This window comes from Haliaeetus albicilla, chromosome 15 (genome assembly GCF_947461875.1).
Source record: "Haliaeetus albicilla chromosome 15, bHalAlb1.1, whole genome shotgun sequence".
Classification (NCBI taxonomy): domain Eukaryota; kingdom Metazoa; phylum Chordata; class Aves; order Accipitriformes; family Accipitridae; genus Haliaeetus; species Haliaeetus albicilla.
The window spans coordinates 18,488,714-18,506,462 of NC_091497.1; the positions used below are offsets into that span (position 1 = coordinate 18,488,714).

Below are 17,749 nucleotides of genomic sequence, written 5' to 3' on the forward strand. Positions count from 1 at the left end.
AGAAGGTAACATAAAAAAAAGGCTCACCCTACAAAATAATTAGCAACTTAATTTACAATGCCTGAACTTTGGCATTTAGAAGTGAGGTATCTATATCTAAGCTAGTAGCTCTAACCTTCTTTTAGAGTTAATTTAGACATCTTCAGGGAATGGTTCATGTCGTCCTAAGATGAAGATGTAAGAAAAATTAAACTAATCACACAAAGGAGGAGCCTGTTTCTCCTCCATTTGCTATAAAGGTACCTTGTAATACCTAAGTCTGAGCTCATTATCTCATGCGTCACTGCCCAAAACTAGGCGAAGTCAATCCTGCTCCACTTCCCAGATACTCTTTAGACCTCTGGATCCAACTAAGTGCTCTTAATATGTGGTGATTTCAATGAAGACAATCAGAGACTTCACAAACTTTCTGTCAAGGAAAATAGAATGATTGAACTGTCTTCAAATCAGAGTTACTGGTTGTTATTGGTATCCTTGTAGGACCCCTCCATCTTCAGCTTTATTTGCATGATTTATCTTGGTGTACTGAATTTAAGGAGGTTGTCCTTCACAAAGAGGTACCTTGCTTTTTAGTAATTGTTGTAGTGGGTATATTCTGTATACAAATAGCCAAATACTTGTATAACTATTCCTCTAGAACCATTAGGAAAAAAAGTGTTTTGAAAGAACATCAAAGAAGGTTTAGCCTTTTTTGCTCCAACAGAACATGGACCAGACAGTGATTCCTTCATGTATTAGGAAAACTTTATCTCTGAAAGTACACCCAATACTGTTAGAGTTATCATGTTCAAAAGATCACAATTCCTCCTTGCCAGTTCTCCAAGACTTAAATTTAAGATGATACTTCCCAAGAGAGAGATCTGGTCTGTGACAAAGATCTAACTGAAACAGCAATGTGGAATTGATCGATGTATTTAACATTATTACTTAATTGTTTCAAATTTGGTCGAAGTTATTTCTGAGAGCAGAGTTTTTATATATCTATCTTTCTTTGAATTTTAAAAATGCCTTAGGATGTGATTCTTCTCATTTCTCTTTCTCTCTTCTGACTAGTAGAATTGCCTGACATGTTTTTGAGAGAGAGAGTAGAAATATGGTAACCTTATCTGTTTTACTTTTCTGTTAAAAGACTGTGTTTGGCAATTCTGGTCACCCTGGAATCAGACTTTTGAGTTGTATTTGTGAGAAAGAAATATCGTATAATAGAATGTATTTGAGTTTTATGTTTTAGGAGGAATCATAATTTACAAAATTGTGCAGAGTTTATCAGGTTTTCAAATACTGTTACTAGGGTAAGCTCTTAAAAGGGAGCAGCTGGTGCATACTCATAGGTACTGCTTCCCAGAAACCATCTTGACCTCCCAAAATCTTTTTCTGAAAGTATCCAGTCACATCCAAAGATTTGCCATACATACTGTCTTGGAGATAAGAAGAGAAGTACCAAATTTTTGTTTTGTGTAATGTATATTGTTTATTTGCTCGTGCACTGAACTACACAGTACTGCATGTTTACTGTGTTACTTGAAAATATTAATCTTTCAGCTGCTGGTTAAACAATATTACACATCATCATGCAAACCTAAATTTTGGAATATAAAAGGCTTCACTAAACAGAATTGAATTTCACATTCCATAATGCAGAGATAAATGTCAATATTATTGTTATGAAAAATATGTGTTTATATTTTTACAGCAGGTAATGAATTTGAAGAAGATCTTGAGATACTCGAAGAGGCTGCCTTACAGGTATACTGCGGCTTTTTATCCATTGCAACATACTTAAGCACATAATTGCATTGAAACTTTTTGACTGCTTTAGGAGAAAAATCACTTGTGAGGTTTCTGTAATAGAAGGGAATCCAGCTGGTTATAAAACAGTTTAAGAACATCTTACAGAAGTTTAGTATTTACATTAAATCTTTTTTTATAATAAATCCGGTTAGAAAAAAATGCATAAAATATCACACAGAAAGCTAGATAACCAGGTATGTTTCAAAATATCTGTTTGGCTTAAGTTGCACTATTTAGCGAATTTTAAATATTACCAAAATTAATCCTTCATGTGTTTGTAATTGCAGAAAAACATTTTCAGCTGAGCAGTAACGTTTATAAGTTCCCAAATAATATGATTGCAGTTGTTCTGGTTTGATGATGGTATTTTGTTTGTTGTGATGGTAGCTAATGCTGGTCAGTAACTCCGTATTTATAGCCCCTAGCTGATGATGAACAGTGAAAAAGGAGTTTTCACGTTCTCTCTCTTTCCTAATGATCTTCAGGGCAACTGTTCTGAAATTCAGTTTTCACAGTACTTACTGGAAAAACATCAGTGCTACAGTATGACACCATTGCATAGGCCTTAGATGACAGAATAGTAAACAGAAACTGTCTAGGAGGAATCAGATGTTCCTTGGAAGAAATATTTTTCAGCAATCTGTTCTTGGACCCACTGTGTTCTAATTCAAAAAGTGAGCTAGGAGTGTGCATGCAAGTAATGGATTCACTTTTGATTTTAGTCCTGTCTGTTCAGTATTTGATGCATATTTCCACCTTCCTTCCCTTCTTGCAAAGGGATTTCTTTTCCTTTGTCTTACCCAAAAATATCTTTCTTTGAGATCTGCCTTTCTGTAAGTTACATCTCTCACCTTTTGTTTTCTTTTGGAACGTGCTCATTGGTCACATTTTCAGAATGGCTTTCTTCATTCACAATTCAGCAGTTTAGGATACTCTTAACATGAAAGTTCATGTTACCTTATTCTTTCCTCCAAAAAATCTCCCTCAACTCAAGCTCATTTAATTTCTTTTGATGTAAATTATTGTTTTATAGACGGAGCTGACTTTTTTTGTTTAAACTTTCGCCAGAATAAAGTTTATCTACTCTTCTCCTCCTTGAATAGTTTTTAATGCCCGAAATGTCTTTACCAATTCTGTCATGTTATGGTAAAGTGTCTACATGTAAGATACTGAAAAGCTGTTTTATGTCTCCATCCTTTCACCCTCACCTCAACCTCTGAAAAAAAAAAAAAAAAAAAAAAAAAGGTGTGCAAATCTCATTCCGGCATTCTTGGGAAAGGCTTGGCACTATCTCACTCACCAACCATTTTGGAAGCTCTCGAAGGAAATCTTCCACTGCAGGTACAAAGCAATGAGCAGTCATTTCTGGAGGATTTCATTGCTTGTGTACCAGGATCGAGTGGTGGACGACTTGCAAGGTAAAAGTTTGTGTGCTGCATGAATAAACCCATTACTTCATAGTTGTAATGTTTAAGCTTTGCAGAAAAATAGAAAATGTGTAGTTATCTGCTAAATTTTAAAACCTGTGCACTGTTGCTTGTCTATACAACTAGCTGTAGAACTTTAATACTTACATCAAATATTCGTTAAGTAAAACTGTATAGCCGTATTGTTTCTATTAATTTATTAGGTAAAAGCATTTATGTATTCAGACTTTCTGCATTCTTTCTTAGCTGGAAGTCATGTTTGTACAGAGTAAGAATTTATCTTTTGGGGGGCTATAAGAAATTTTAATGTCAGGTGTTTTTCTTTGCTATAGGTGGCTTCAGCCAGATTCATATGCTGATCCTCAAAAAACATCATTGATTTTGAATAAGGATGACATTCGATGTGGCTGGCCAACTGTTATTACAGTACAAACAAAAGACCAGTATGGAGATGTTGTTCATGTTCCTAATATGAAGGTAACTATTGTAATCTTGGCTGTTCTTATACTTCATCATGCTATCTTTTAGTATTTGTTGTAGATATTCCACAGAATACTCTTGTATAGGGCAGAAAGTGGCATTCATAAATTCAGTGTAGTCAGACTTTCTTACCTCTAAATACACAAGATTATCAAATTCTGATTATGCCAACACCATTTCATGCCATTTATATCTTGTCTGTAATGGGCTATACATGTGTAGTTGTGGAAATAATCAGTTGTAGGCGGTGTTTGATGGTGGTGATGTGTAAGGTGACAAGAATCCGTTTTTTAACTTGTAAGCCAGGAAAAAGTATTATAAATTGAAGTGATGGAAAAAAGAATCAGAAGCACATTGATGGACCCCTTTATAGTCACTTTATTTTAGAGTAGAACAGCATTTCCCCCTTTTCTGTTTCTAATATTTGGAAGTTCCTGTAGTCTTTGAAATTAATAAGATAACTGGCAAGGTCTGGGTTTCTTGGGTTTTACTTCAGCCTCTTCAGTTAATCACTGATTTTTAAAAATTTTTGTTGTTGTTGAAGTACTGTAAAGGAAGTCTTCATGACAGCCTCAGGTAGACTTGGAAAATATTTGCACACTTTGGAGTAAAACCTATGTGATACGTTGTAAAAGTTGGCTGCTTGATTTGAAGTAGTGAAGCATGCAAACAGAACAAATTGAATACAAAATTGGTTTTACATAGTTCTAATCAGGTTACATCTATGTTTTAAAGCCCACTATTACTGTGGAGTAGTTGGTTTTGTTCAAGCCCAAAAGTAGATGAAGTACCTTTTACAAATGCATAATTCCTGTGATAAGAGTTCTCAGATGTTCTTTGTATAGGATATAATAATTGAGTTATCTTACAGTGAGCTGTAAACTCATTAATGAACAGTGAGTACAACAGTAATACAAGAATCAGCTTAGTCACAAACATAGCTTGAATGAAATTTATATGTGTGGTTACTGACTTAAATTTGTGACAGGAAGTAGAAAACTCTTTAGTGATTTTATTCTATCAATCAGGAAAAGGATATGTCAAAATATCATCATCAAAATTATTGCTGGATTTCTTATTAAATTATTGTTTTTCTTCACAAATATATTAAAGTAACGAAAATCTTAATTCAATTTAACTATTCTGTTGGACTCATTCAGTGTGCAATGCACTGATATGTAACTTCCAGTAAATAAAGTAAAATTTTGATAAAACAGTGCATGAAATGTGCAGTATTTAAACATACTTTACTGCAGATTTAGGATGAGTGATGCATACTTATTTTCCAGATAGTCTGTTATTCCTCACAAAACCAGGTACAGCTATGTTACCTGTACTAATGGAGGTTTGTGGTACCTCGAGGGAAAAAAAAGTCAGTTAAAATATGCATTAAAGAGCACAGTATAAATGTACAGTGCTGATGCAGTAGGGTGGCAAAGCTAGCCAAGATCCAATCTGGCCACTGCTGATCCAGATCTAGCAGGGGCCGATGATTCACTCTGAAACCCGTGCGCTCATTTGGAAGGCTCTCTTCCTACTTCATAGCATTTTGTGTTGTAGGAAATCTTAGCTAGGCATACCAGACTATGTGCTGCTTCCCAGGGAGTGGTCTGGGACTGGCAGAACTGACACTGGCCCTTAGTGATCATGTGCCAAGTCATTTGAGTGCTTCTCTCCTGTACGTATACATTTTTCAGAGGTGCTGTGCTTGGCTTTGCAAATTGTTCAGTGTAGACGCATAGGTATTTGACACAGCTGGATTTATAGTGAGTACTCTAAGCACTTTGTTGCTGTAACTTATCAGATATAAAAGAATGTGTGTGTGTGTGTCTTCTCCCTAAATCATGTTCTGTATTGCATGTCTTATTGCAGGTAGAAGTCAAAGCTATTCCTGTTTCTCAGAAAAAAACATCTTTGCAACAAGAACAAGTTAAAAAGGTGCAACGGATACCAGGGAGTCCTGCAACAGCTGCTTCCCCTAGCAGCGATATGACCTTTGGAGGACTTCCTTCACCAAAGCTTGATTCTTCCTATGAGCCAATGATAGTGAAAGAAGCTCGATATATTGCTATTACAATGATGAAGGTAAATTACTGTCAATTTAGCAATATAACTATAAAATTCAGGATTCAAAGTGTGTAAAGGAGTGCAAAGGAGAAGGAAAAAAGTACATTTTAGTTTGGTCAGAATGTAAAACTACATTAATTACAAATTACTTTGATTATATTTAAGTCCAGCAGAAAACTAGATACATCAAAAGGGCCAATTGCCTGATCTCTAAAGCAGTTATAAACTGGATTAGCATTTAAAAAGAAAAGTTGTCTTTGATTTTGATTACACTGATTAACAAACTAGTCTGAGTCACTCAGGAGAAATGAAAACAGCTACTGGAATGGTGGAGGGGAAGCCAAACCAATGTATCCATATGGAGTTGGAGTGTTGCAGTGAAGCTGTATTAAAAACTAGAACTGGTGAACATAGAACAAAAATCAGAGCTCAGCATAGTAAAAAGGTCATACAAATGATTTGTGTATCAATGCATAAATATTAAACAGCATCTGTTGAAATTAGCCATTGTCAAATGGATCACCTCAGAGACTTTGCCACGAACAGTTTTTAAAGAGGTGAAAACTGAGCAGTTAGTATTGATTTGAATATATTTAACACCTGTGATAAGTTTACATATATGTAACATATTGACCCAGTTAAGAGACGTGACATGATGTGTATAACTAGTGGTTGGATGACTTAATAAGACCTCATTAATCAGGATTTAGAGAAGGATAAGACTTGGTATAATCAGTATGGATTTACGGAGGGGAGAAATCAGCAAACTAGCATGTTTTAGAGGGGGAAAAATCACCAAACTAGCATCTTTTAGAGGGTACAAGTTTGTTTTCTGCAGAGGATAGTGCTACAGTAGCTATATGTAAATAGCGTAACTGGCTACTAAATAGTGTCTTAATGGATCAATGAAAGAACTATGAAATCAGTATGGTGTGCAACAGATGCTTTAAAAACTTGTTAAATCACATGTCTGAAAAGGTATTTACAGCCAGGGAGTGTATATCAAGGAGACAAGTGTGATTAGCTTGTTTGTTGTTTTGGTTTTTTTTTTTTTATTTGGGGTACTGCAAAGATCACTTCTTGGCTTGATGCTACTTGGTAATTTTACCAGTGACTTGAGGGGGGGGAAAAATACATTATTTATTCAAAGTTGGAACCCAGATGCAATTTCTGATAACCATTGGCCACTGGTACCTGCTGCTTCTTTTCCGGTAATAGGTGTCAAATCTGCTAATGCAACCGTTATGGTGGCACATCTTGCAACGCATTCAATACTCTGGAGTAAATGATGGTGGAGCAAGTGCAGGGTGTCTACAAATTTGTTTCTAGATTTGATGGACCCTTTGAGTGAGGAATGCTTGATGTTAGCTGGTTAACATGTAATCATTTTTTAATTGAATCATGCTAGGATAAAATGAAAACACAGGTGTTCATTTAAAGTTGTCTGAATAAATAATAATAGTACAAATCTTTGTAAAGATAAAAGTTAAAAAGTGAAAGACACACACCAAGGTAAAATACAAAAAGTGTCTGTCTCTTCTTGTTGAAACATGCTTGACTTCTACATTTAACACATTTCTTGGGGAATCTTCCAGAGTTTCCTTTCAGATTGAGTCTTTGCCATCCAAAACTTTGACTTTTTTTTTTTTTCATTCAGAAGATAGCTGATATTTTACTGCTTAAATTAAAGACTGTCTGACATTCTAGGAGATGCAAATGTCTTACCTGCTGTATTTGATTAGCTTGTTAACAACTTTTCTGATTCAAGAAAGTGTAAATATTCTCTTCTACTTCCCTCCCTGCATTACTGAGCGCACTCATTTCAGTGTAAAATGCAGATGTCCCTAGTCCTTTTTGTTTTATACCAGCCTGCATGTTGTATCAGTACTTGATAGAAACATCCAAATATGATTAGAAACTCTAGCTTCTTACTTCGTGACAACAAATCATGACATGTTTGGGGCACTGATACCCAAAACTATATCCTTGTATAGAGACCCAAAATGGCTGATCTGCATGAATGTTCAAATGTTCTTATCTCACCTCTTCTTCCCCTGTTGTTTTTGATTTAACACGGGAATCTGATAACTCAGCAACCATTGCAGCCCAGCAAGATTCTTGATGAGGTACTTCGTGCAGTTCTAGGACTATCATTATTCACTTCCTATGGGCCTTATCAGTGCAGTTATTTCACAAGAATCTGTGAAAGTGAACCAGGTTTTTTTGTAGTGGGAATCAATGGAAATATCACCTCAATACAGAGGGAATTTCTTCTTCACTTTGAGTAGAAAGAAAGAGGATCCAAAATTCCATTGATGAATCCACTGGGCTGATTTGCATTTTTTGACCTGCAACATCTGCTTTCTTATCTTCACATGGTCTTCAAGACACTACCTGCATTCAAAGGCTTTCTATACAAGTGAGATTAGAAGAGATTCAAAGACTTGACTGTGAACGAAGGTTTTTGTTAGCAATAGCTATCTTTATTATCTAAATAATGGCAATTTAAAGAGAAAGTGAAGATACTTTTTTCGTGTGTATATATATGTCTGTGTTTCTGTGTTTTGGAGTTTGTTTCTTGTTCCCTGATCGATGCTTCTGGTAAGTGTGAAGTTAGATTAGTGTGTTCTTTGAGAAAATACTCTGCTTTCTTTTATTCATGACCGTAGTATAACTGGTAACTGTTGATTTTATGTTTGTTGAATTTAATTTGTTTGTAGGCATATGAAAATTATTCTTTTGAAGAACTACGCTTTGCTTCACCAACACCAAAGAGGTAAACATTAAAAAATAACTTTTTATTAGGGACTTAGCATGTCCTGTCACTTCTGCTTACACCCAGACTCACAAGCCTTCACTGCCAGGTAATCTTGTCTGAGGGTAGAAACACTATAAAAATTGTGTATTATTATATTTTTTTCTTAAATTTAGAGATTTAGTTTAAGATCCTTCATTCTTAATTGTTCTAATGTTGATTCCTTATTCATATTATCTACTCTCTGAAGGTGTTCTTTGATCATTTGCTATAAATAAATGTGTCAGAGGGTTATAACTTCATAATAAATAATATGGGGTTCGTACATTGGGGGATGTACATGGGGGAAAAAGGTATTTAGATTATCTGACAGAAAAAATAGTTTTCAAACTAAGTATTACAGATGATTTCCAGAAAGATAATAATTGTTTAATGATTTCAATTGTTTTTGGTTTTGGTTTTTTTTTATGCCTAGACCCAGTGAAAACATGTTGATCAGAGTCAATAATGATGGTACATACTGTGCAAACTGGACTCCTGGAGCTGTTGGTCTCTATACCATTCATGTTACTATAGATGGCATTGAAATAGGTACTTAATTTTCACTATACTTAAGCATAAATTTATATTAAATCCACTTTGTATACTGATAAATGTATGTCTTGGTGCTCCTAAGATTTATTATTACAGTTCATAGCAAAACTTAGCACCCAAGTTTTGGTTCAGAAGCCTTCTATCTAATTCTCTCTTCTTTCTCAAAAGAGAAAAAAGACAACAGCTGTTCTGTTATGGAAATAGGGACATATGTGGCAAATCACGTATTTATAATGTGGTTAGACTACCAGATTAATAGAGTATCTTATTACCTACTCTCATTGTTGCAAGAAAAATGTCTTGTTTCAGCTGAGAGTGACAGAGATGTATAGTTAAAGGTGGAAAAACAAACAAACAAACAAAAAACACTGAGGAACCTAAGGAAAGCGGAAAGTGTTCCTGACCGTGCAAGAGTAAATAATGTAATTTCTTTTGTGAAGAATTGAGAAAGTGTTGTCTTAACTGATACCCTACCCTAAGTATCAATTATTTGTACTAATTTTTAGATCGTTTGGGTTTCTTCCATGCTGAAAATCTTTTAGTTGTCTTGCTGGTCCTTGGGAATATATTATGAGATACTATAGCATGTGGTGGAAAGATTCCCCCTCCCAAAAAAAGTCTGTATCTTCAATACTCTCTTGTTAGTCTTAGTGGTGGTATGGTGAAGATGGTAGTAGAGAGATTGAAGGCATTGTAGTTAAGCCCAGATCTGATAGGAGGGTTTAATGAGTTCGCCAGCACCAGCAGTTCCTCTTTCCCAATACTGTACAGCACCTTTTGTAAATACATAAAGTGGTACTCAGAAATACAAACACACATATTTCACATAGGATTGGAATGGGATGCTCCGTGTTGTGCTACCTACAGAAGATAACCATTAATGATCTTTTATGAATCTTATCTTTGTTCCTGAAACAGGAACATTTTCCTTCATAGGAGCCTCCAGTGCACTCAGTTGTAATTTTTCCAGTCTGCCATCCCTGGAGACAAGTTTTACACTGTAGTTCGAATCAGCTGCTATTTTTACATGGATTCTACCATCCTCAGTCATTGTGTAGGGTTAACTTTTAGAAATGCTAGAATACAGTTGTTGACCTTGGTTATTAAACAAGTGTGAGTATACTCTAATACTTATCTATGCTATTCTTCTTCAATATAACTTCTGTTCTGGTTCAATCATAGTATCTTACTATCCCCTCTCAAGCTTTCATATACCTATGCTTGACCCATAATTCTGTCAGCTTTTAACTGCTTAAGTACTGGTAGCACTTAGTTTCTCCTCTGTTTCAAGCCTTTGATGTTCTTGGTACTTCTAGATTCCTTCTGTTACTTCCACACTTGTTTAAAAAAATGTTACTGAAACCAACAGTTTTACCACTAGGTCTGGCTGCTTCTTTTCAAGTTGTTGCTCTTCAAAGGGTCACCCTGTAAAATGAAACAAAAAAAACCCAAAAAGATCTACTGAGACCATTAATTTGTAGTTTGGCTTTAACAGTGATTGCTGAGACTTTCTTTTTAAGATTATTACTCAAGTTACATCCATCTGTTACCAAAGTTTGAACTGTTTCTTTACATATATTTTTCTTCACAATCTGAGAATGTTACTATGTTGAAATATTTTCTGGTACTTTCTGGGTTTATAACAGTGTTGTTAATTAAAGATGCTGGCTGTTTACATTACAGGCCTTTTCTGGTTGCGTAACTTGGTTTTTAAGACTTTTATCTTTTTTTTCACATTTTGCGATTAGCATCTGCAGCAGTACAGCATGCATAAGCTATTGCCTCTCCAGGATCTTTCACTTGCCCCCTCAAACATCAAACTCTTCTGTGTTCACTATTCCTTGAAACATAGCCCTGCAGACACTATTAGGATACAAAATTACTTAATAGTGCTGTGTACACAAGGTGTAACAGGTATCAAATAACGTGAAAGCAACTGCAAGTGTTGTTTATGGCAGACAGATAAGCAAGTGGTTATTTTGCCTACTCTGAGTTGTAGCACAGATAAACTGTAGTTACTGTTTGACTGATATATCCCCTTATATATATGTTTTTTAAACTTAGTCTTTGTTTGCTTATAGATGCTGGACTAGAAGTGAAAGTAAAAGACCCTCCAAAGGGAATGATACCTCCTGGAACCCAACTTATTAAACCAAAAGCAGAGCCTCAGCCAAACAAGGTTTGAAGAACTGAAAAAAAAACCCACCCCACCCCCGATAGTTATATTTGGGTGGGATTTTACTGTTGTTTAATATGTACTTTATCATGTTATAGTGGTACAGTACTTATGGATATTTGCAAATGACTTTAATGTGCTGAATGGAATGAAATTAATATACTGGATAAAATGAAAGATACTCATTCTCTTTTCTTTCTGTCTATCCATTAATTAAATTGTTAGAAGCTCTACAAAAACTGCCTTAGTCTTGGCTTGTCGCACAAACGTTGTGCAACTCTTATGAAAGTCACAGACTGCATTCTGCACTATTATTAGTTCTTTATCTTTGATATTGTAGTATGAAATTAATTGTACAAAGGGCTTTACAAAGATTTTGTTTGTTTTGTGATAAGGATCTTTCTTCAGTCAATATAAAATCCAAAATTAGTTTCTTTACTGGTATCTTCCTTTCTTAGAATATCATGGTTTTACTTTTTAAAGTTACCCTTTCTGTAGCTTTTGACTTCCCCATTTCACCTTATAGTTCCACCCTGAAGGACTAAAGTAGACACAAATAACAGAAGAAAAGTGAAAGGTGGTGTGGCAGTCCTATAAGGAAAATGCCCAGATGAGGGAACCATCTTCCATTTCCTCTTAGATGCAAAGGAAGGGTTGTTAAATGAGGTGCTGAATCATTTTTTTAATTGAATAAACATGAATTAAAACATGTGGAATTCTGAAATAACCACAAGGTTATCCTTCCTTGCCTTATTACAACTGCAAAGGTGGCTAAGAAATACATGGTTACAGAAAGGATCAGGTGTTTGCCAACTTCTTACCTACACAGCACATCCTGATTTAGTTATTTTCCAATTTTCAGATTAATCTAGAGATAGTAACTTTGTTGTATGGTTCCCCAATCTGTAAATGCATCTAGTGTCTGCTTCTGCCACTAACAAGATTCTTTTCCCTGGACCTACACCTCAAAATAAAAATAATAAATTTACCTTTAGTTTCTACACTATGTTTTATCCCTCATTGCGTTTGGGGTTTTTCATTGTTGGTTTTTTTTGTTTGTTGCTTCCCCCCCCCCCCCCCCCCCCAAAAAAAATACTTTTAGGCTTTCTCCCTTCTCTTGGAAGGAAGACTTCCTGGTTACTTCATTATCTTAATTGAAACTCCCAATTCCTACTGGGTGAGATTCAGCTCACAGAACTTAATATATCTCCATCCAAGCTGCTAATTGTATGTGGTGTTTGCTGTCACCAAAGTGTGAGAAACATCTGCTCTAAGATGAGATAAATTGCTAGATGGAAGTGCTGTCTTTCTTTTCAATTACTGCAGTGGAAATTGAGGTGACTGGTTCATACATAATAGCTACATTTTGTCAAGTAACAGTCTTCATGACAGTTAAAAGTACCTGATAAAAGTTAGGCCTCTGGTGTTCTGAGGCGTTACTTAGTGTTCAATCATCTCCCTGTGTTGTTCTGCTTGCATGTCTTGTTTCTTGTTCCAAGTTGTAGTCTCTTTGAAAGAGGAGCCATCTTTCTGTCCTGTATATAGCATCTGTAGAGCCTGCTGCAAAAATATACTAGACCTTTCATGGTAAATCATTTTATCAGTCTTCTTTCTTCTGTGTTACAATAAATCACATAACAAACTGGGTTAGAATAATTCTTTGTGTATGAACAGCAATATTATAAATAATACAGAAGGTAATTATTTCACTGTGCTCCATGCTTCTGAAGCCAAGAACGCAGATTAGACATGTATCAGAGACAGTCCAATATACCAAATCATGTTTTGCTGAGAAAAAGGGCTTAGTTGAGCTCTAGAAACCTCTTCCTCTTCTTTATCAGCCCAAAAATTCAGATGGTTATAACCAAAAAACACTAACAGTGCATTCTCAGCGGTGATCTGTTCTCAACTAGAAACACCAAAATATTTTCATTGAGGCAGTGGAACATTCCAATTTTGTAGTCAAACCTTACTTGAATCACAAGTTGAAAATGGATAATGTATTATGATTTTGTATTGATTTCTTCATTCTCTGTTAGACTCTGTTGAAATCAGATGAAAATGTGGTTTTCCTGTCCATCCAAGTTGGTAAAGGAGATTACCATAGTGATCTGGACTCAGCCTGGAGTATACGACCCATAAGAACTGCTGCCTCCTCATTGGCTGTGAAACTTGGATTAACTAATTTGCAGGAAATTCCATTCCACATGCTATTGAGGGAAACATTTTTCAAGCTATGTAATGTAATTCAGGGGAGTTGGAACCAACTAGAAGAAAGCAGTCCTAGTTTAGCTGAATTGGAAGGGGCAAGACTGGTACCAGAATGATTGGTCACTAACATGTTTTGACTGTTTCTGCTGTCATGACTGAACAAGTACCTAGCATCAGTTGAAAAAACCCAAAAGCTCTGGGCAGGGAATGGTTTTGTGCATCCTTTCACCCCTTGTTAAGGTTGCTTTATCCTATATAACGCAGTTTTCTGTGCTACTAGGAGTACCTCTTTTCAGATTCAGCAAATAAGAAGGCATGGCAACAAAGCTCTTAAACTGCTGTGCACTGATGTACATCTTAATTGCTAAGCCTTTCTGCATTAGTCGCTTCTTTTAGTTGGAATCCAGTTTGTGTATGCTCCAAGGAAGAACTGACTGTGGGGCTGTTAGAGGACAGAGTTGCTGAACCATTGTGCCAGAGAGAAATATTCCAAGCAAAGAGGTGCTATAGCAGAAAGAAGACTCGGACAATTAAGATTTTCGTGATGGTCAGAAATGAACATAATAGAACATTTCATCTGTTTTTTGTTGTATTGTTTGTCAGTGGATCTGATGCCTGAACAGTTTGTAGTTACAGCATTAAGTTTTCTATTAACTAGTTAGCTGCTGCAAAGGGGAAAGATGCTCTTTCCAGGCCTGTGCACATCCAAAGCTTGAGTGTGAGTTGTTCTTCCTCTAAATTCAAGTTTTTTAATCCAAGTTCTAGCCAACCCTTCACATGATTTTCTGAAGTAATATATTGGGGTAATAATGCAGGGACCCATAATTTGCAAGGCTTTGTTTATAGGCTTGTCTATGTTGAGCATGCTGTCAGCAGTGATTCAGCCTTATATTTTTAAAAGGACCTTGGAAGTCTTAATTTTGCCTGTTGAGAGAAATCTAAATTCTTGGAGTAACAGGATTGTTAGTAAGCAAAACCTTGCATTTTTTGGAGTACATTACAGTTGAAATTCTTTACATGCTTCTGGTTTTTTTTAAATTAGCCTTAAAATAAATACCATTTCTTAAAATAAATAATTTCTTTAGGAAAAAAAGAAATTACTTCATGCAGTTAGCTGTTACTTTTTCCTGAGTTTATTCTTTCCATATCATTCTGTGCTTTATGTTAAGTTAAAGATTGAGTCCATACTTCAGCTGATACTTTTTTCAGTTTTACGTGTGGAGTATGAAAATAACTTTCCAAGAAAAAGGTTGTATACCACATGCATAGAAAATATGCACTTTTTAAAACCAGAGACCAAAATGGCTTATGTTTGTTCTCTATGGGACAGGTGCCTGATAATGTGTTTGAACAGAGAATAAAAATGATAGAGAACAACAACTGGGCAATTTTGGGGGCTGTAGTAAATCAAACTAGTAACAAGGAGCATCTGATCTAACCCTCTTCTGAACAAGGGAGGAACTATTGAAATAGCTGTTTGTTTGAAAAATAAAGAAGTAGAAAGATCTGTTGTTTTTTCTATTTTTAAATGGCTACTTAAACTCTTCAGTTAAAAAAAAATTCAGATTTTGGCCAAGAAGCTGACTAAACAATATTACGGTAGCACAAATGAGAACGGGTAATCCCAGGTTGATCGGTTACCGGAAATACTAAATTTGAAAAGGCAAAACCCTTGAAACTTGCAAGAATGAATAAAATGGAGGGGGGAGCAGTTGAAAGAATTGGAAGCTTGTACTGAATAGTGTGGTGTAACAAGAGATCTTTCCAAGACTGAGTCGATTCACTTTTACTTTTAGGGCTTTTTTGCACATTATGACTTCATTGGTGATATAAAAAAAGCGAAGTTATACACAGCAGCCATGGGAAACTAGCAACAAACTGTAACTCTAAGACTGCCATCTTGTCACTAGCATTTCAGAATCTGTTAAACCTATTTCTTTTTACTCTTTGAGAGCTCTGTTCCAATTTTTTCTTCCTTACTGTCTTCCTTTGCTTCTCTTAGGTTCGCAAATTTGTGGCCAAGGACAGTGCAGGGCTTCGTATCCGTAGCCACCCTTCCCTTCAGAGTGAGCAAATAGGCATAGTGAAAGTCAATGGATCCATCACTTTCATTGACGAGGTAATTAATAAGACATTTCTGTTGAAAATTGGGCTAAGATGTAAAGTTAATTCATGCAAATAATGTTTTTTTTTTCATGTTTAGATGTTGATATATACAACTTAAGAACATAAGAGTATAAATTGCAAAAATCTAAATATTTACTAATTTAGTTTTTCAAGCTGTCATTTCTTTTTAATTTACTTACTTGAAAACCTGTAACAAACTTTTGAGACTCTGATATGAGGAAACAAAATTCCTAGAGTTCATCTTATAATAATATCTCTAAGAATTTAGCTGTTCATGACTTACTATTTCAACTCTACACAAAAATTCAGGTGTAGGTGTCATTTTCATTACATCTTTCACTTACACTTCTGAGAGATCACTAGTGTGTTAGACTACTATGCATGTATTTTTCTTACAATATAACTTCATATACAAGAAATATTTTTGCAATTTACTAAGTTATATCACCAGTGGAAAAATGGAAAGTGGGGAACTTATGAGGCTTATGGAGGCTTGGCTTTCTTTCCTCTTTTCTCTCAAAGCAACTCTTATTATTGCATGATCTGATTTAAATTTATCTTCGCACCTTGCCTTCTAAAAAGATATGCCTCCCATTGCTCTGAAATTCTGATTTTGTCAATATTCCTCTTTACTACTTCTTACATTATGTCAGCACAGTGAAGATCATTACTTCCTTGCTATTATTGTCTGTTTGTCTGAAGTCTTTTAATCCTTACTAGCTACAGAACGGTTACAGGAGGGCATGGCTCGTTTTTGTTGCTTGTTTCCCATAGATCCACAATGATGATGGTGTTTGGCTGAGGCTGAATGATGAGACAATAAAGAAGTATGTTCCTAACATGAATGGTTACACTGAAGCCTGGTGTCTCTCTTTTAACCAACATCTTGGCAAGAGCCTTCTGGTACCTGTTGACGTAAGTAAAAGGTGCCTTTGAAAAATATCCAAAAGTACACTCTATCCTCATTACAAGACTTTCTTTAATTAAGGCTGCAAATGAGTCCTGAGGTAAACAATATTTTAATTACCAAATACTACCTTATATGTGTTTGCATTTTTGAGGGCTATTGTGTAATGAGGGTGGAGTGTAGAAAGGGATGAGGCTTTTTACGTTGAAGCCTCTTCTCCTAGAAGAGAAACAAAAGTGCAAGGACCACTATAAGAGCGTACAAAAGTATAATCATATTAGATTGTGGTCTGCACCAGGTGTTTCTGATGCAAGATGCCTGTAAAGTGGTCTACTGATGCCATGATTTCAGAAGAGGCTTGCAGCCTGCAGTGAATCAATGTAATTGAGGCTTTTTTTTTTAAAAATTGAAAAGTTCTCTAGGCTCTGCTGGTTTTTGTGTATAATTTTTGTGAGTTTTACACCTGAATCCTTGAGTTATCAATTTATTAGCTATCAAAGAATCCCAGAGCATCAAGACTGAATTTATAATACGAGTAAGCATAATTTATCTGGATAACTTATTGGTGATCAGCATCACTACAATTCAAAGGGTACATCTTTTCTGGAAACAAAATAAAGTTTAAAATATTTTAAAAAATAAAGAAAAAAATATAGTAGCCAAACCAAGATTTCTCAAAAAATTTATGAAAGTGCAGGCTGTTCTGGCTCGTCTGGTTTTGTGCATTCCTCAGAGTGGGCAGTACCTTGGTTTCTTCAGATCAGAATGTGAGAACCAGATCTAATTGCAAATACTGCTATTTAGATTTGCTTTGTCTTATATGAGTGAGCTGCTGCTGCAGGTGAACACCATTAACAAATATTTGGCCAACTTAAACACCTGCAGCCAGTAATTTCATCCTGTTCGTGTTTCCAATCGTAAAAGAACTGAGATATTTCCAGTTCCAGTGAAACTGGGCTGTTTGCTAGTAGCCAAATCTGGCAATTCATAAATCCCCTGTGGCTGCAGCCCGTGTTCTGACAAATACTGTTACATGATGTGACTAGATCTTCTTCCTGTTCACCTTCTTGTCTATAAATTATTTGTTGATATAATTCTATTTGGACACTTCTTTCAATAAAATCCTTATTTTGGAAATTACTTTGATATTGCATTTGCGAAGCAAATTATTTCTGTAGTCAGCCATCCATCAGTCACTCAAACACTGTGATGAC

At 35.5% G+C, this 17,749-nt stretch overlaps 1 protein-coding gene across 17 annotated transcripts in view; it reads left to right on the plus strand.

Moving 5' to 3' along the window:
• The window catches only part of MYCBP2 (MYC binding protein 2), a 201,252-nt gene that overhangs the window by 117,516 nt on the left and 65,987 nt on the right, over positions 1–17,749 (plus strand). For 13 of the 17 annotated variants that reach the window (XM_069802496.1, XM_069802497.1, XM_069802498.1 and 10 more), the window contains 9 exons: positions 1,694–1,746; positions 3,037–3,209; positions 3,551–3,695; positions 5,571–5,783; positions 8,486–8,541; positions 8,996–9,111; positions 11,196–11,293; positions 15,504–15,620; positions 16,403–16,543. In XM_069802496.1, the coding sequence (XP_069658597.1) occupies positions 1,694–1,746; positions 3,037–3,209; positions 3,551–3,695; positions 5,571–5,783; positions 8,486–8,541; positions 8,996–9,111; positions 11,196–11,293; positions 15,504–15,620; positions 16,403–16,543 (1,112 nt within the window). The remainder of the gene's footprint in view (positions 1–1,693; positions 1,747–3,036; positions 3,210–3,550; positions 3,696–5,570; positions 5,784–8,485; positions 8,542–8,995; positions 9,112–11,195; positions 11,294–15,503; positions 15,621–16,402; positions 16,544–17,749) is intronic. The other 4 variants (XM_069802503.1, XM_069802510.1, XM_069802505.1 and 1 more) reach the window with 2 other exon arrangements.